General features: G+C 57.1%; 1 protein-coding gene and 1 long non-coding RNA gene across 4 annotated transcripts; both read right to left on the reverse strand.

Moving 5' to 3' along the window:
• Positions 1-215: 215 nt before the first annotated feature.
• GPR137 (G protein-coupled receptor 137) lies at positions 216-6106 on the reverse strand. 3 transcript variants are annotated; one of them, XM_029061532.1, is made up of 8 exons: positions 5699-6106; positions 5552-5601; positions 3714-3939; positions 3209-3358; positions 2832-2960; positions 2612-2730; positions 1435-1534; positions 596-683 (listed from the first exon to the last, which is right to left on the reverse strand). In XM_029061532.1, the coding sequence occupies exons 1-7, from the start codon at positions 6053-6055 to the stop codon at positions 1444-1446; spliced, it is 1122 nt and encodes a 373-aa protein (XP_028917365.1). In that variant the 5' UTR covers positions 6056-6106; the 3' UTR covers positions 596-683; positions 1435-1443. The 3 variants fall into 3 exon arrangements, with proteins under 3 accessions (XP_028917364.1, XP_028917365.1, XP_039767316.1); XM_029061531.1 differs by lacking the exon at positions 1435-1534 and having other exon boundaries at positions 216-683; XM_039911382.1 differs by lacking the exons at positions 596-683; positions 1435-1534 and adding an exon at positions 693-714.
• A 2729-nt stretch (positions 6107-8835) lies between these two features.
• LOC114810031 lies at positions 8836-18848 on the reverse strand. Its single transcript, XR_003757772.1, has 3 exons — positions 18774-18848; positions 12802-12909; positions 8836-9120 (listed from the first exon to the last, which is right to left on the reverse strand). It is a non-coding gene; the product is annotated as an uncharacterized LOC114810031 (long non-coding RNA).
• Between the last annotated feature and the right edge of the window lie 126 nt (positions 18849-18974).

Below are 18974 nucleotides of genomic sequence, written 5' to 3' on the forward strand. Positions count from 1 at the left end.
GAGGCCGTCCCGCCGCGGCCCCGGACGGGACCAGCCGCCGTTGCCGGTCGACTCGCCCGGTCCCCTCTGGTCCCGGCGATCTCGACTAGAGGGGGGAGGGGCCCCCGAGCGCTTCGCGGCCTCTCCTCCCGGCCGCCGGGAGAGAGGCTCGGCTGCCCCCCGTTCGCCCGAGACGCCGTCTGGAAAGGCGGGTGAGGACGCGGACTCCAGCCGGAAATCCGGGATGCGGACACCGTTTTATTGAGCAGCAGGCACAGGAGAGGCGGCTGGCTCCGACATGGAAACGGGGGCAGCACGCCAGGGTGCGGTGGCTATCTGGCGGCCGGTGCCCCTCCCGGTGGGAGGCCCAAGCCCGCCGCCGAAAGTTTTCACCGAGCCCGGAGGGGCCCCCGCCGCCGCCGCCTCCTCTACCGGGGCCCCAAGCCGCGGACGATCCCGGCACCGGGGAGCTGGAGCGGGGCGGCCGCGGGACGCGGGGACGAGGGGGGTCACGGCGGGGGCGGGGAGGAAGACGGGGAGGTCACGTCTGGGGAGTGGAGTAGAGGCTGTGGTGATGGTGGCCTCCGGGCCCCGTCGCCTGGGAGAAGAGCAGGGGGGCCGTCCGAGCCTGGCTCCCCACGCACCAGCCCGGTTCCCGCCCGACGGCGCCGTACCAGCTGCCGGCCCCCAGGCTGCCCGACAGGCTGCGGGCAGAGAGTCAGAGTCAGTCATCCGCTGCGGGGGGTGAGGGCGGAGAAATAGGAGGGAGCGAGCGGGCGAGAGAGAGGAGACGACGAGAGAAAGGAGCGGGCCGGGTCCCAGGGAGCGCTGGGGCTCGGGTCCCTCAGGGCACCTCGTGCCACGCCGGGACAGGGACACCGATACGACCGTTCTTCCAGCTTCCCGGACCCAAACCGCTACGAACCCCCGGCGGTGGCCTTGGGACCCGCCTGCAGTCTTTTTCCAGGGGCGCCCCTGGAGCCTCGCGGCCCCGGGAGCTCCTCACCCGTCCCCTTCCACAGACCACTCTGCGGTTTGCTTCGAAGGCGAGGCGGAAGCAGGCCGTTTGCTCGCCCGCTCCCTGTAGCTAACCGCTTGGGTCTCCGGTACCCGGTATCCCGAAGCCGTCTGCCGGCAGTTGGCCGGGTCCCCGGCGGTGCGGGATTAGTCCCGGGGCACGCGGGGACCCGTAGCCCTTCCGCGAGCAGCACCCGGTGGCCGGATTTCTTTGGAGACCCGGGAGCGGAGGGCCGGAGGGCCGGAGGGCCGGTCCGGATTAAACCCGACGCCCTGGAGCCCTGCCAAGCGGGGCCTCCCAGGACCCGTAGTCTAGGCTTTTTCCATCTTTGCTCGAGAGTACGGTCCGGCTCCGACGGTACCGGATTAGCCGGGGTCCCTCGGGGAGGGGAGGGGGAACAACTTGGGGGAGGACGGGCAGGGAGAACGAAATCTCACCCGGTTTGGCTACGGCGAGCAACGAGCGGAACAGACCGTCTTCGCCCTCCCTGAGAAGCAGAGCCCGTACCGGTTTGTGGAAGGGGCGCGGGCCGAGGACCTGGCGGGGTTACGGGTTTCCGAGGGTCTTCTCGGAAAAGCAGCGGGGGCCCAGCGGCTGCGGCACGGGCCTGGGAGTCGGAAGGACCCGGGTCCTAATCCCGGCTCCACGTGACCTCGGGTGAATCGCAACTCCTCCGTGCCTCGGTTAGCTCATTCGTAAAATGGGTATTAAGACCGTGAGCCCCCACGTGGGACGTGGAAGGGGCCCGACCTGATTAGCCTGTATCTGCCCCGGCGCTTCGAACACGGTCCGGCCCAGAGGAAGCGCTTCAACAGATATCGTAAGGGAAAAAGAAAAAAGCTGGGGCCTAAGACCCCATCGGGCGGTTCGGAACCCCACAGAGGAAAAAACCGCACGGATCCTCCGAGACCGGCGGGGGGCGGGGGAGGAGCCGCGGACCCCCTCGGAACAAAGGATGTTGGGCCCCGATAAGAATAGTTACGGTGCTCGTTAAGCGCTCACTATGTGCCAAGCGCCGGGGCAGAACGAGTTAATCAGCTGGACACGGGGTCCCACGTGGGGCTCACACTCTTCATCCCCATTTTACAGAGGAGGGAACTGAGGCCCAGAGAAATGAAGTGACTTGCCCAAGGTCACGCGGCAGACGCGCGGCAGAGCCGAGATGCGCTAAGCACCGTTCTAAGCGCCGGGGTAAATACAGGGCGATCAGGCTGTCCCACGTGGGGCTCACAGCCTTCGTCCCCATTCGACAGATGAGGGGACCGAGGTCCAGAGAAGCGACGGGACTTCCCCGAGGTCACAGAGCTGACAGGCGGCGGAGCCGGGATTAGAACCCACGACCTCTGACTCCCCGGCCCGGGCTCCTTCCACCGAGCCACGCCGCTTCCCTAGCCAGGAAGATCCGAACCCGGGTCCTTCCGACTCCCGGGCCCGTGCCCGACCCGTTAAGCCACGACCCGGGCGGACCCCCAGACACCCAGGTCCTCGGTTCCTGGGGTCCGTTCCCTCCGTCGCCTTTGGACCCCTCGGCACGAGGCGGGGCGGGACTCGTCGTCCACCGGGGTGGAGCCCGCTAGACCCCCCGCCCCCACCCCCCCGGCCCCCCATCCTCACCTGGTGTTCTCGCCCCGGCTGTGCTCCCAGGGGCCCCCCTCATCCTCGCAGCGCCCAGCCCGGTCAAAGAAGTAAGAGCGGGAGCTGAAGACCTGCCCGTTGATGATGCGGGCGGCGCTCTTGGGGTTTCGCGGAGGCGGGGGAGAGGAAATAAAAGGGGGATGTCAGCGGGACCCCCCGGCTTCTCAGACTCCCTCCCCGCCCCGGGAGGGGGGCTCACCAGGTCCTGAGGGGGGCGGTGAACCCGGAAGAAGCCGACGAGCAGAGTCGTGGGCAGCAGCTCCCAGACAAAGAGGATGAGGCCAAACACCAGGTAGCCTTTGTCCCCCAGGTCGTTCACCAGGTCGGCCTGCGGAGACGGGAGGGTGCAAGGGGCGGACGCCGGGCCGGCCTCACCTCCGCGGGGTGGGAAGGGAGCGGGGCCGAAGACCGGGAGGGGAGTGGGAGGGGTGGCCCCGGGGTCTGAGGAGAGAGGCCGGGAGGAGCGGGAGAGCGGAACAACGGAGCGTCGCCTCGGGGAGGCCGGGGGACGCGGGGGACGGAGACGGAGTCCAGGGCAAGGGGGTTCGCCCGGGAGGAGGAGGAGGAGGCGCCCACCTGGTCGGAGACGTTGTACCAGTCGTAGTCAAAGGAGTCGAGCCGGCTCCGGGGGGCCAGGGCCAGGGCCGCCAGGTTGTAGCAGGCCCGGCTGGCGTACAGCAGGACCATGGCCCCGCCCATCGCCGCCGCCTGGCACACACTGGTCCCCTGGGCACCGAGAAGGACGCACGGGCCGTCGGGGAGGCGGGCCGGCGGCACCTCGGCCCCGGCTTCCCTCCCGGGACCCCGAGCCGCCACCCGCCGCGTCCTCCCCCGGTTCCGGCCACCTTCCCGGGACCCTGGCGTCCCCGGCTCCCGACGCCGCTCGTGGTGGGCGGGGACCGGCGCTCTTTATGGCCGTAGCGCGCTTCCCCAGGCGCTCGGCACGGAGCTCCGCTCGATAAATACGCTCGAATGAATCCCGGCCCGTTCCTTCTCCCGGAGTCCAAGCCGCCCTCGCTCCACCCGGCGGCCCCCTCCCCGGCCTCGCTCCCGGACCCGGGCGGCCGCGGCCCCGGCCCACCTTGGCCTCCAGGTAGATGCTGGTGGAGGGGGCGCGGCGGGCCACCAGGCAGAGGCAGGCGGCCAGCGAGAGGGCGCAGATCACGAAGAGCGAGTCGCTCACCAGCACCCGCACCAACAGCAGAGCCCAGGGCTGGGCCCGGTGCCGGCGGGACAGCATGGCGCACAGCACGTTGACCGCCAGGAACAACAGGGAGGCCCCCACGAAAGCCCCCCGCACGGCCAGCCTGCGGAGCGGAGCGCCCGGTCACCGCGTGCGCGCGGCGGCGGCGGGGGGGACCCTGCCTCATCGCCGGACCGCCCCCCTCCCCCGACACCGCCCCTCGGTCCTTCCCCGGAGCCACGGGCCCCGCCCGGCCCGAGATTCTGGGGCTCGGTCGGTCGGCGTCGAGGCCGGGGACCAACGGACCCGGCCCGGCTCCGTCTCCGGGGAAATAGAGGGGACGACGCGAGCGTGGAGGCCCCTTCTACTCAGGCACTCGACTGGGGCCCGCCGCAGTAACCGTCGCGCCGTCGGCTAAGCGCCGACAACGTGCCAGGCACCGTTCTAAGCGCCGGGGTGGACGCCGGCAAATCGGGGTGGACACGGTCCCCGTCCCAAGTGGGGCTCACAGTCTCAATCCCCACTTTACAGAGGAGGTAACTGACGCCCGGAGAAGGCAAGCGGGGCTGGCCCCCGGTCACACGGCAGGCGAGTGGCGGAGTCGGGATTAGAACCCACGACCTTCTGGCTCCCGGGCCCGGGTTCTAACCACTAGGCCACGCTGCTTCTTCCCCAAGAACGGAAAAAGCAAGGAAGCCACTGGCCCCATGCTCACCTGATCCAGCCTCTTCTAACCCTCCCTGATTCAGGTCCTCAGCCCCTCTCGTGTCCTCACCCCTTTAATAAGACCGACGACGGTATCTGTTAAGCGCTTACTCTGTGCCAAGCACTGCGGTAAGAACTGGAGTAATGATAATAACGGTACTTGTCAAGCGCTTACTCTGTGCCAAGCACTGCTCTAAGCACTGGGGTGATGATAATGATATCTGTTCAGCGCTTACTCTGTGCCGAGCACTGTTCTAAGCACCGGGGTAATGATAATAACGGTATCTGTTCAGCGCTTACTCTGTGCCAAGCACTGCTCTACGCAGGACTGGGGTGATGATAATAACGGTATCTGTTCAGCGCTTACTCTGTGCCAAGCACCGCTCTAAGCACCGGGGTAATGATAATAACGGTATTTAAGCGCTCAGTCTGTGCCAAGCGTGGTCCTGAGCACTGGGGTAATGATAATAATGGTATCTGTTAAGCGCTTACTATGTGCCAAGCACCGTTCTAAGCGCTGGAGTAGATACAAGGTCATCAAATTGTCCCCCGTGGGGCTCACGGTCTTAATCGTGGGTTCTAATCCCGCCTCCGCTGCTTGTCAGCTGTGTGACCGGTGGGCAAGTCGCTTAACTTCTCTGTGCCTCGGTCACCTCGTCTGTAAAATGGGGATCAAGACGGTGAGCCCGACGTGGGACAACCCGATGACCCTGTATCTCCCCCAGCGCTTTTAGGACAGTGCTCTGCGCATAGTAAGCGCTCAACGGATACCAGCGTTATTATCTCTAATCCCCGATTTTCCAGACGGGGCCACCGAGGCACGGAGAAGCGAGGCGCGGGTCACCCGGCAGACAAGGGGGGGAGCCGGGATTAGACGCCCCCGTCCCGCGGGTCCCCGGCCCGGGTTCCGGCCGCCGAGCCACGCTGACGTGACGGACCCTTCGCGCCCCCCTGCCGTCCGCGGGAAGCGAGGGGGTCCCCCTCCGCCCCCTACCCCGAGTCCGCGGGGGTCGGAGGTCACCGGTACTCACAGTCCCCGGCTCATCTCCGGTCGGCGCTTCGCCTTGGCCTTGAACACCACCTGGATCCGAGGGAGAGAGGAGGTCGCTCACCACCCCGGCCCGACCCCGGACCCCCCCCCCCCCTCCCCCGGCCTCCGGCCGCCCCCGGGGTCTCACCTGGGCGAAGTACAGGTTCATGAGGGTGAGGGTGAAGAACTGCAAGCAGACGGGGCAGCAGTAGAGCAGCCAGAAGAGCAGGGGGCCCAGGCGGTTGGCCCGAGGGGTGTCGCGGAAGTAGAAGGAGAAGAGCGTGGTGCGCAGGGCGGCCCAGAGCAGGCAGAGGGCCAGGAACACCGTCTGGTAGCTGAGCCGCTTGTGGCCGTACAGCAGGACCAGCCAGAGCTGGGCGTACACGGAGAGGAAGAGCAGCCCGTACAGGGCGGTGTAGGCCGCCGTCAGGCCCAGGGTCACGGCCGGGGGCAGCGCGGGCACCAGTCCGGCTGCGGGCACCAGTCCGGACAGGTTGCCTTCCATGCCCCGCGGGGGCTAGGACCCCGGGGCCATGGAGGGGGGGACAGATGGGGGGCGGGGGGACGGGGACCCGAGGGAATAAATAGGGGGAAGGGGGCGAGGGCGGCACCGAGCCACGGGGAGGGGCGGGGAGGTGGCGAGGCGTCGAGCCACGGGGTGGGGCGGGGGGTGGCGAGGCGTCGAGCCACGGGGAGGGGCGGGGGGTGCAAGGTGTCGGGGCTTGGCCTTCCCCTCCCTACTGGGCCTTGGGCCCGCTGCGGGAGGCTCCTAAATCGGCCACCGCGGGCCCGGGGGGCAAAGGTCACTGGACGTGACCCCGAGGGGCAACCGACTCCCGGCCTCTCTCTCTCGTCCTCGTCGCCTGCGGCGGGGATGGGGGGCCGCGGGGGGGGGGGGCAGGGGCCGCAGGAGGGGGCTCCCCTACACCCCCAGGTGACCTTTCACCGGGTGGGGAGGGGGCTGCATGGTTTCCCCCGCCCCCCTGCCCGTCGGGGGGATGGGGCCGGGGGCTCCCCCTTATCCAGACGGGACGGTCCCGCTCCTCCCCCACATCAGGGGAGGGGGAGGGTGTCTCTGACGTCCTCCCCTCCTCCCGTCATGCGGGGGGCGGCCCGGACCCCCGGGTCCCTCCTCGGCGGCGGCGGCGGCGGCGGCGGGGAGATGAAGGCCGGACTCCGGCTTCTGCGCCTGCGCCGGGCTTACGCCAATGGCGGCCAGGGCCGCGGAGCCCGCGCGCCCCCTAGGCGGAGGGGGCCGCCGCTCCTGACGTAAGGGCCGTTGGAGAATGGGCGCGGGCTACGCCGTCGGCGGACGCTAGGGGTTACGGGAGGCCGCCGGCCATAGAGACGCAAGGACGAGGGGGCGGGGCCAGAGCGGCACTTCCGCCGGCCATCGTCACGGTGGGCGGAAGACGTCGCCCACCTCCCCTCGGCTCGTCGCTTTCCCTCGCTCACTTCCCGCTGTAATTCCCTCTCCCTTTGGGAGCCACCCCTTTCTCGGACCCTTCAAATCGGCGGCCGGAAAGAGGAGGGAATGTCCTCCTTCACGTAGGAGACTGGGGCACTTCCGCCCAAATCCAAGATGGCCACCCTCCCTCGGGGCCCCACCGTCAGCCCCCTTTTTAACATGGCATTTGAGGAGCCCTCAGCAATTAATGGGGTGGGCCGAGCCCGTGGCCCCCATGGGGCTCTCAGTCTTAGGCCCCATTTTATAGGTGAGGAAACTGAGGCACAGGGAAGCAGAGTGGCTTGCCCAAGGTCACACGGCATATTTTTAACTTGGCATTTTCGGGACCCTTACAGACTAATCGAGTTGGGCCGAGCCCGTGGCCCCCATGGGGCTCGCAGTCTTAGGCCCCATTTTATAGGTGAGGAAACTGAGGCACAGGGAAGCAGAGTGGCTTGCCCAAGGTCACACGGCATATTTTTAACATGGCATTTGCGGGGCCCTCACAAACTAATCGAGTTGGGCCGAGCCCGTGGCCCCCATGGGGCTCGCAGTCTTAGGCCCCGTTTTGTAGGTGAGGAAACTGAGGCACAGAGAAGCTAAGTGACTTGCCCAAGGTCATATGGCACACAGCTAAGAGAGTGGGGATTAGAACCCAGGACCTTCTGACTCCCAGGTCCGTGCTCTAACCGTTAGGCCACACCGCTTCTCAGTCTTCCTGTCTTGTTAACCTCGCCAGGACCGTGGGAAGACACTTTTTATGGGTGGGGAACGAGACGGAGCAAGAGGGGAAATGGGGAAGGGGAGACTAATAATAACAACAACAATAATAATAATAATGTTGGTATTTGTTAAGCGCTTACTATGTGCCGAGCACTGTTCTAAGCGCTGGGGTAGTCACAGGGGAATCAGGTTGTCCCACGTGGGGCTCACAGTCTTCATCCCCATTTTACAGATGAGGTAACTGAGGCACAGAGAAGTTAAGTGACTTGCCCAAAGTCACACAGCTGACGAGTGGCCGAGCCGGGATTCGAACCCATGAACTCTGACTCCAAAGCCCGTGCTCTTTCCACTGAGCCACGCTGCTTCTCTGCATTTGTGGTTAACAATAATAATAATAGTGGTGTTGGTTAAGCGCTTACTGTATGCCAGGCACTGTGCTAAGTGCTGGGATGGATACAAGCAACAGTTTAGACGCAGTCCCCGTCCCCCCTGGGGCTCACAGTCTTCATCCCCATTTTACAGATGAAGTAACGGAGGCGTAGAGAGGTGAAGTGACTTACCCAAGGTCACGCAGCAAACAAGTGGCGGAGCCGGAATTCGAACCCACGACCGTCTGACTCCCAGGCCCGGGCTCTATTCCCTACGCCTGTTAAGCGCTTACTACGTGCTATGTGGGAGAGGTGGACAGAGCACAGGCCTGGGAGGCAGAGGAACCTGGATTCTAAAATCGGCTCCGCCACTTATCTGCTGCTGTGTGACCTTGGGCAAGTCCCTTCACTTCTCTGTGCCTCAGCTCCCTCGTCTGTAAAATGGGGGTTGAACTGTGAGCCCCACGTGGGACAAGGACTGTGCCCAACCCAGTTTGCTTATATCCACCCCAGCGCTTAGTACAGTGACTGGCATATAGTCAGCGCTTAACAGTACCACAATTATTATTATTATTACTATGTGGGACGGGGACTGTGTCCAACCTGATTAGCAGCCTGTCCAATATGATTCATTCAATCATATTTATTGAGCATTTACTGTGTGCAGAGCACTGTACTAAGCGCTTGGGAAAGTACATTACAGTAATAAAGTGGCATTCCCTGCCCACAACCAGCTTGCGGCCTAGAGGGAAGCTGGTAAATAGAGCTAGAGTTTGTATCTACCTCAGTGCTTAATACAGTGCTTGGGACATGGTAAATGCCTAAAAAATTCCCTAAAAAAACAGCGGGGGAGGGGGACAGGGATAGGGGAGACAAACTCACCTTCACCTGGGCATCTGGGCCGTTGTCACCAGGTGGGTGGAAATGGGGTGGACCCACCTTCCGTCCCGGTTAAACTGACCCATCCTGGAGCCCGGCCGGAGAGTTTTCCTGCAGACTCTAAGCTCGTTGTGGGCAGGGAACTCTGTTGCACTGGAATAATAATGATGGCATTTGTTAAGCGCTTACTATGTGCCAAGCACTGTTCAAAGCACTGGGGGGATACAAGGTGATCAGGTTGTCCCCCGTGGGGCTCCCGGTCTTCATCCCCATTTTCCAGATGAGGGAACTGAGGCCCAGAGAAGTGAAGTGACTTCCCCAAAGTCACACAGCTGACAAGCGGCGGAGCCGGTATTTGAACCCATGACCTCTGACTCCCTAGCCCGTGCTCTTTCCACTGAGCTGCTTCTCTCCCAAGTGCTTAGTACAGTTCTCTCGAGGCGGCAAGGGCTCAGTAAATACCCTTGATGATGACGGGTTGGGGGATCAATCACTCGATCGGATTTATTGAGCGCTTCCGGTGTGCAGAGCACGGTCCTAAGTGTTTGGAAGGGTACAATAGAAGAATCGGTGGAAACGTTCCCTGCCCACAGTGAGCTTACACGGTGGCCAGTTGGCTTACACGGTGGGCTAGTGTGGCGGTGGAAGACGAGGAGGTTAAGCAGCCTCCGTTTTGCGAGCACCACCGAGGTGGGGTTCCGCCCTGCCACCTCAGCCAAAAGCGGGACCCTAATCCATCCGTCAGTAATATTTATGGAGAATTTAGGGAGCACGAAACGCTGCAGGAAGAACTTGGGAAAGTCCAAGCATTCCTAGAATATAGAGCACGGCCCTGGGAGTCAGAAGGACCTGGATTCCAATCCCGCCTCTGCCACTTTGCTGCCGTGTGACCTTGGGCAACTGACTTCACTTCTCTGTGCCTCAGTTACTTCATCTGTAAAACGGGGATTAAGACTGTCCACCCCATGCGGGACATGGACTGTGTCCACCCCGACTTGCTTGATTCCACCCCATGCGGGACATGGACTGTGTCCACCCCGACTTGCTTGATTCCGCCCCAGCACTTTTACAGTGCTTGGCACAAAGTAAGTGCTTAAAAAATACCGTTATGATTATTATCATTACTATTATCATTCTGACTAAGCCCTCCTCTTCTCCCACTCCCTTCTGTGCCGCTCTGACTTGCTCCTTCATTCATCCTTCCTCCCCTCCGCACAGCACATATGGATATATAATAATAATAATGTTGATATTTGTTAAGCGCTCACTATGTGCAGAGCACTGTTCTAAGCGCTGGGGTGGATACAGGGCGATCAGATTGTCCCACGTGGGCCTCACATTTTTTTAATCCCCATTTTTACAGATGAGGTCACTGAGGCACAGAGAAGTGAAGTGACTTGCCCAAGGTCACACAGCAGACAAGTTGCGGAGCCGGGTTATCTGTAACGTATTTGTTTATTTATCTATCTACTGATCTGTTGATTTATTTATATTAATGTCTATCTCCCCCTCTAGACTGTCAGCTCGTTGTGGGCAGGAGTGTGTCTGTTAGAGAAGCAGCGTGGCTCAGTGGAAAGAGCCCGGGCTTGGGAGTCGGAGGTCATGGGTTCGAATTCCGGCTCTGCCACTTGGCAACTGTGTGACTGTGGGCAAGTCACTTCACTTCTCTATGCCTCAGTTCCCTCATCTGTAAAATGGGGATGAAGACTGTGAGCCTCACGTGGGACAACCTGATGACCCTGGATCTACCCCAGCGCTTAGAACAGTGCCCTGCACAGAGTAAGCGCTTAACAAATACCAACATTATCATTATTGTACTATACTTTCCCAAGCGCTTAGTACAGTAAGCGCTGAATAAATATGATCGAATGAATGAACGAATCATTATTATTACAAAGAAGCAAGACACAAGTTCCCTGGCCTCTAAGAGTTTAAAATCAAAGGGGGTCTTTCCCTACTCCGTTTGGGGCAGTGAGCCGGGAGAATGGAGAGTGTGATAGCCCCAGCTCACGTGGAATACCTAATGCGCCCATCTTCCCTGTCACGGAAGCCCACAACGTTGGTGTCATCCTCCACTCCCCGCTCATCCTGCTTCCACATCACGTCTACCGTCCAAACCTGCCGATTCTTCCTCCCAGAAGTTTTATGGATCCATCCTTTCCAGCCAAACAGACGCTTATCCCCATTCCCCCTCTGGCTTTTTTATGGAATTTTTTCATTCATTCATTCATTCATTCATTCATTCAATAGTATTTATTGAGCGCTTACTAGGTGCAGAGCACTGTACTAAACGCTTGGAATGAACAAGTCGGCAACAGATAGAGACGGTCCCTGCCGTCTGACGGGCTTACGGTCTGATCGGGGAAGACGGACGGACGAGAACGATGGCGATAAATAGAGTCGAGGGGAAGAACATCTCGTAAAAACCGACGGCGACTAAATAGAATCGAGGCGATGTACGTTTCGTTAACAAAATAAATAGGGTGATGAAAATATATACAGTCGAGCGGACGAGTACAGTGCCGAGGGGATGGGAAGGGAGAGGGGAAGGAGCGGAGGGAGATGGGGGGAAAAGAGGGTTAAGCTGCGGAGAGGTGAAGGGGGGGTGGTAGAGGGAGTAGAGGGAGAAGGGGAGCTCAGTCTGGGAAGGCCTCTTGGAGGAGGTGAGCTTTAAGTAGGGTTTTGAAGAGGAGAAGAGAATCGGTTTGGCGGAGGTGAGGAGGGAGGGCGTTCCGGGACCGCGGGAGGACGCGGCCCGGGGGTCGACGGCGGGACGGGCGAGACCGGGGGACGGCGAGGAGGTGCGCGGCGGAGGAGCGGAGCGTGCGGGGTGGGCGGTAGAAAGAGAGAAGGGAGGAGAGGTAGGAAGGGGCAAGCTGATGGAGAGCCTTGAAGCGTATACCATGCTCCAGGCACTATGCTAAACGCTGGGCTCAGTGGAAAGAGCCCGCGCTTGGGAGTCCGAGGTCATGGGTTCGAATCCCGGCTCTGCCACTTGTCAGCTGTGTGACTGTGGGCAAGTCACTTCACTTCTCGGTACCTCAGTTACCTCATCTGTAAAATGGGGATTAAGACTTTGAGCCTCATGTGGGACAACCTGATGACCCTGTATCTACGCCAGCGCTTAGAACAGTGCTCTGAACATAATAAGCGCTTAACAAATACCATCATTATTATTATTATTGGAAAAGCAGCCTGGCTCAGTGGGAAGAGCTTGGGAGTCAGCGGACGTGGGTTCTAATCCAGGCTCCACCACGTTTCTGCTGCGTGACCTTGGGTAAGTCACTTCACGTCCCTGGGCCTCAGTTACTTCATCTGTAAAAATGGGGATTAAGACTGTGATTCCCTTGTCTCTACGCTGGCGCTCAGAACAGTGCTTGGCGCATAGTAAGTGCTGAACGAACACCATCATCATCATACAAGCTAATCGGGTTAGACACAGTCCCTGTCCCACTTGGGGCTCACAATCTTAATCCCCATCATACAGAGGAGGAGACTGGGGCACTGAGAAGTGAAGTGACTCGCCCAAGGTCACCCAGCTGCAGACAAGCGGCAGAGCCGGATTTAGAACCCAGGTCCCCGACTGCAGGAAGAGAGGGAAGATGAAGAAAATGGCCACCGCTTGTCTGCTGGGTGACCGCGGGCAAGTCATTTCACTTCTCTGGGCCTCAGTTACCTCAGCTCTAAAATGGGGAATGAGACTGTGAGGCCCACGTAAGACACGGACCGTGTCCGACCTGATTAGCTTTTCTGTCTACCCCAGCACTTAGAACAGTGCTTGGAACATAGTAAGCGCTTAACAAATGCCCTAAAAAAGGCAACATAATTAATTACACTTGAGGGGCAAAGCTCCTATCTTTTTTCATCTGTAGCGGGGTCCCAGTTCCAGGCTGTCTGCATTCCTTAGTCGTGACCCGTGATTTTGGTACGTGTTTCTGTGGCCTGTTAAGGAGAAGCAAGAGAAGAGAAAGTGAATGTAAAAATCGAATATACAAAGTTTAACCCCCCAGAGCTCTGAAAGCTGATGGAAAGATAAGACAAAAAGAAAGTGCGGCCCTGAGGCTGGGTCAGATCAGGATTCTGGGGGGGCTTCTCATCTCTCCTCCACCTCCATCCACCCAGGTGGGGAGAGAATCACTGAGAAGCCTCAAAAATCCTCCCCCCACTAGCTTGTGAGCTCACTGTGGGCAGGGAATGTGTCTCTTTATTGTTGTCCTCTCCCAAGCGCTTATTACAGTGCTCTGCACACAGTAAGCACTCAATAAATACGATTGAACAAATAAATGACACAGGTGTTAGGGGTGGGGGTACGGGGCTGAAAAACGATCTCTTCTACGTCTTTTGGTGGAAATAAGTTGTAACCCCTTTTTTAAAAAGAAACGGTATTTCTTAAGCACTTACTATGTGCCAGACACTGTTCCAAGCCCTGGGGTAATAATAATAATAATGTGGGTATTTGTTAAGCGCTTACTATGTGCAGAGCACTGTTCTAAGCGCTGGGGTAGATACGGAGTAATCAGGTTGTCCCACGTGAGGCTCACAGTCCTCATCCCCATTTTGCACATGAGGTAACTGAGGCCCAGAGAAGTGAAGTGACTTGCCCACAGTCACACGGCTGACAAGGGGCAGAGCCGGTATTCGAACCCATGACCTCTGACTCCCAAGCCCGGGCTCTTTCCACTGAGCCAAACTGGGGGTAGATAACTCCCAAGTGCTTAGTAGAGTGCTTTGCACACAGTAAGCACTCAATAAATACAATTGAATGAATGAATGAAGCTAAGCACCCGACTCACAGTGCTAATCCCCATTTTACAGATGAGGAACTGAAGGTCATGGGTTCTAATCCTGGCTCCTCCTCCTCTCTGCTGGGTGACCTTGGGCAAGTCACTTAAATTCTCCGGGCCTCAGTTACATCATCTGTAAAATGGGGATTGAAACTGTGAGCCCCACGTGGCACAGGGGTTGTGTCCAACTTGATTTGCTTGTATCCACCCCCATGCTTAGTACAGTGCCTGGCACCTAGTGAGTGCTTAACAATTACCATCATTTTATTATTATTATTATTGTTTTTCTTATTATTAAAAGGAAAGCGACTTGCCTAAGGTCACAGAGCTGCAGCCAAGTGGAAGAGCTGGGATTAGAACCCAGGTCCTTCTGATTCCCAGGCCCATGCTCTACCCATTAGGCCACACTGCGTCTCCTGAACTTTGAGCATTCCTCCAGAGGGACCACCGACCACCCTGTCCGCTCCAGAACCGTGGTGTTCCTCATCTGTAAAATTAGGATTGGGACTGTGAGCCCCATGTGGCACGGGCGCTGTGTCCAACCCCATTTTACTTAACTTAGTACAGTGCCTCATCCTAGTAAGCGCTTAATAAATACCCCAATCATCAATCATCTCCCAGGCCCCCCTGAAGCCATGGGTCTGCGGGGAGCGGGAGGCAGAGAGAAATTTTCAGCCCTGAAAATTTAAAACCTGGACAGAAAGGAATCTGAGAGGAGGGCCAGAGCGGACACCTAGACGTTCTTTTCCCAAATTCCAAATTTTCTGCTTCTGGGCACACCCCCACTTCCCTCACATTGTAGCCCCAGAACAAGAATCACAGCGGAAGCAAGGAACGGGATGCTGATGGGGTGACTGTCGGCCCTTTTCGCCTAATGGTTACAGCTACAATGCCTGGGGAAATGGGGTAATAATTATAAAAATAATGATGGCATTTGTTAAGCGCTTACTATGTGCCAAGCACTGTTCTAAGCACTGGGGTAGATCCAAGGTGATCAGGTTGTCCCATGTGGGGCTCACAGTCTTCATCCCCATTTTACAGATGAGGTAACTGAGGCCCAGAGAAGTGAAGCGACTTGGCCAAAGTCACAGGGCTGACGAGTGGCGGAGGCAGGCTTGGAACCCACGATCTCAGACTCCCCAGCCCGGGCTCTTTCCACTAAGCCACGCTGCTTCTCCAAGTTGGAGTCAAATAAATACATTAGGCGATCAGCTAAGGAGAAAGGAGAAATGGGGAACTAAGAAAAGAATATAACAAAAAGGGGTTAAGTGCCGTGTACCGATATACCCTCCCCCAAAAGAGCTCCAGGCAAAGAAAGCACCCCAGAAAGATGACGAGGAATAGGGTAGCTAGCTGTCCTGGGTTTTTTAAAATAATAATGATGGCATTTGTTAAGCGCTTACTATGTGTAGAGCACTGTTCTAAGCACTGGGGAGGATACAAGGTGATCAGGTTGTCCCACTTGGGGCTCACAGTCTTAATGCCCATTTTACAGATGAGGTCACTGAGGCTCAGAGAAGTGAAGTGACCTGCCCAAAGTCACCCAGCTGACAAGCGGCAGAGCCGGAATTCGAACCCATGACCTCTGACTCCCCAGCCCGGGCTCTTTCCACTGAGCCACGCTGCTTCTCAATTTTATTAAAATTGCCCATCCAGTTTTAATAAAATGGACGAGGCCAGTGGAGCCACCTCTATGTCTGGCATTTCTATTTTGGGTGACCAGCCCGCCGCCCCCCCCGGCTCCTGAAGCTAAATTCCGCAGTCCGGAAAGAGAGGCCGTGTCTGGAGGGGGTGGAACGCCACGGCTCCGGACTGAACCAGCGTGGCGTAGTGGGTGAAGCAGCGTGGCGCAGTGGACAGAGCCCGGGCCCGGGAGCCAGGAGGTCAGGCCTTCTAATCCCGCTCCTCCTCTTCTCTGCCGTTTAATCGTGGACAAGTCACTTCACTTCTCTCTGCCTCGGTTCCCTCATCTGTAAAATGGGGATCGAGACCGTGAGCCCCGCGGGGGACGGGGACTGCGCCAAACCCGATTTGCTTGGAATAATAATGTTGGTATTTTTGAGCGCTTACTATGTGCCGAGCACGGTTGTAAGCGCTGGGGGGGATACCGGGTCATCAGGTTGTCCCACGTGGGGCTCACACTTTTAATCCCCATTTTCCAAACGAGGTCACTGAGGCCCAGAGAAGTGAAGTGACTTGCCCAAGGTCACACAGCTGATAAGTGGGGGAGCCGGGAGTAGACCCCATGACCTCTGACTCCCAAGTCCGGGCTCTTTCCACTAAGCCACGCTGCTTCTGGGATAATAATAATGTAGGTATTTGTTAGGCGCTTACTCTGTGCAGAGCACTGTTCTAAGCGCTGGGGCAGATAAGGGTCATCAGGTTGTCCCACGTGAGGCTCACAGCCTTCTTCCCCATTTTACAGATGAGGTAACTGAGACACAGAGAAGTGAGGTGACTTGCCCACAGTCACCCAGCTGACAAGTGGCAGAGCCGGGATTCGAACCCATGACCTCTGACTCCCAAGCCCGGGCTCTTTCCACTGAGCCACGCTGAAAATGGGGATTAAGACGGTGTGCTCCATGTGGGGTGTGGATTGTGTCCAACCTGATTAGCTTGTATCTACCTCAGCATTTTGCACAGTGCCTGGCACATAGTAAGCGCTGAACAATTACCATTAAAAAAGTAAATAAAGGAAACTTGAGGGAAGGAATATGAGGAGGATTTCAGATCTACATATTCTGATATTCTTTCTCTTTTAGCTATATATATTAAATCCATATATATATATGAAATATATGTTTAAATATAAGTGTGAGTGTGTGCGAGCACTGCTGGGGTCAGGAGTGACGAGACTCGGAGGGATGAATTTTTTCAGGGAGAATAATCAATCAATCAATTAATCAGCGGTATTTATTGAGGACTTACTGTGTGCAGAGAAGCAGCGTGGCCTGGGGGATAGAGCACGGACTTGGGAGTCAGAAGGACCTGGGTTCTAATCCCGACTCCGCCACGTGTCTGCTCTGTGACCTTGGGCCAGTCACTTCACTTCTCTCTGCCTCAGTTCCCTCATCTCTAAAATGGGGATCGAGACCGTGAGCCCCACGTGGGACGTGGACCGTGTCCTACCTGACTTGCTTGATTTGTTTGTACCTCATCTGTAAAATGGGCATTAAAAGTGTGAGCCCCACGTGGGCCAACCTGATTGCCCTCTGCCTACGCTAGCGCTCAGAACAGTGCTTGGCCCATAGTAAGCGCTTAACGAATACTATTTTATTATTATTACAATTCAGCAACAGAGACAGTCCCTGCCCGCTCAAGGTCTAGAGGCAGTGTGGCTTAGAACAGTGCTTGGCACATAGTAAGCGCTTAACGGATACTATAGTTATTATTATTATTAGAATTCAGCAACAAAGAGAGACAGCCCCTGCCCATAACGGGCTCACGATCTAGAAGCAGCGTGGCTTAGAACAGTGCTTGGCACATAGTAAATGCTAAACGGACACTATATTATTATAATTATAATTCAGCAACAAAAAGGGACAGTCCTCGCCCACAACGGGCTCATGGTCTAGAAGAGTGCTTGGCACATAGTAAGCGCTTAACGAATACTATCATCATTATTATTATAATTCAGCAACAAAGAGAGACAGTCCTTGCCCCCTCACGGTCTAGAAGCGGCGTGGCTTAGAACAGTGCTTGGCACAGAGTAAGGGCTTAACAGATACTATAATTATTATTATTATTACAATTCGGCAACAAAGAGAGACGGTACCTGCCCCTCACGGCCTAGAAGCAGCGTGGTTTAGAGCAGTGCTTGGCACATAGTAAGCACTTAACTAATACCATATTATTATTATGATAATTCAGCAACAAAGAGAGACAGTCCTTACCCACAATGGGCTCACGGTCTAGAAGCAGTGTGGCTTGGAGCAGTGCTTGGCACATAGTAAGCGCTTAAGGAATATAGTAATTATTATTATTGTTATTACAATTCAGCAAGAGACAGTCCCTGCCCACAATGGGCTCACGATCTAGAAGCAGCGTGGCTTAAGACAGTGCTTGGCACATAGTGAGCGCTTATCGACTACTATATTATTATTCTAATTTAGCAACAAAGAGAGACGGTCCCTGCTCTCACACTCTAGAAGCAGCGTGGCTTAGAGCAGTGCTTGGCACCTAGTGAGCGCTTATCGAATTATATTATATGATTATATTAATGCTATTATTCTTATAACTCAGCAACAAAGAGAGACAGTCCTAACCCATAATGGGCTCACGGTCTAGAAGCAGCGTGGCTTAAGACAGTGCTTGGCACATAGTGAGCGCTTATCGACTACTATATTATTATTCTAATTTAGCAACAAAGAGAGACGGTCCCTGCTCTCACACTCTAGAAGCAGCGTGGCTTAGAACAGTGCTTGGCACCTAGTGAGCGCTTATCGAATTATATTATTATATTAATACTATTATTCTTATAATTCAGCAACAAAGAGAGACAGTCCTTACCCACAATGGGCTCACGGTCTAGAAGCAGCGTGCCTTGGAGCAGTGCTTGGCACATCATAATGAGCGCTTATCGACTACTCTATTATTATTATAATTCAGCAACAAAGAGAGACGGTCCCTGCCTTCACTCTCTAGAAGCAGCGTGGCTTAGAACAGTGCTTGGCACATAGTGAGCGCTTAACCAATACTCTATTATTATTATAATCCAGCAACAAAGAGAGACGGTCCTTGCTCTCACACTCCAGAAGCAGCGTGGCTTAGAGCAGTGCTTGGCACATAGTGAGCGCTTATCGACTACTCTATTATTATTATAATTCAACAAAAAAGAGAGACGGTCCCTGCCCCCCCCCCCCCCCCGGGGTCTGGAAGAGCGGTGCTTGGCCCCCAGTCGGCGCTTCAGAAAAACTCTTATTATTAGCGGTTGGCACAAAGCGAGGGTCGAACCCAGGCCATCCCCTTCAAGGGTATTTAGTCTTGATCGAGCGCTTACTATGTGCAGAGCACTGGACTAACCTCTTTCTTATTATTCTCGTTCTGATTCTTTTGTGCGTAACAAATGCCACCGTTTCTGAGCTTTATTTTGGCTGTAAAAGGGGGGTGGGAGAGGGGCTGGCAGGGGAGCCGGTGGGGCTGGAGGGAGGGGGGATGGAGAGGGGGGTCCCCAGGTGGGGGAGGGGAGGAGGGGGGGAGGGGAGGGGTTCCCCTTTCCCGCCC

Source organism: Ornithorhynchus anatinus, chromosome 3, assembly GCF_004115215.2.
Source record: "Ornithorhynchus anatinus isolate Pmale09 chromosome 3, mOrnAna1.pri.v4, whole genome shotgun sequence".
Lineage (NCBI taxonomy): Eukaryota > Metazoa > Chordata > Mammalia > Monotremata > Ornithorhynchidae > Ornithorhynchus > Ornithorhynchus anatinus.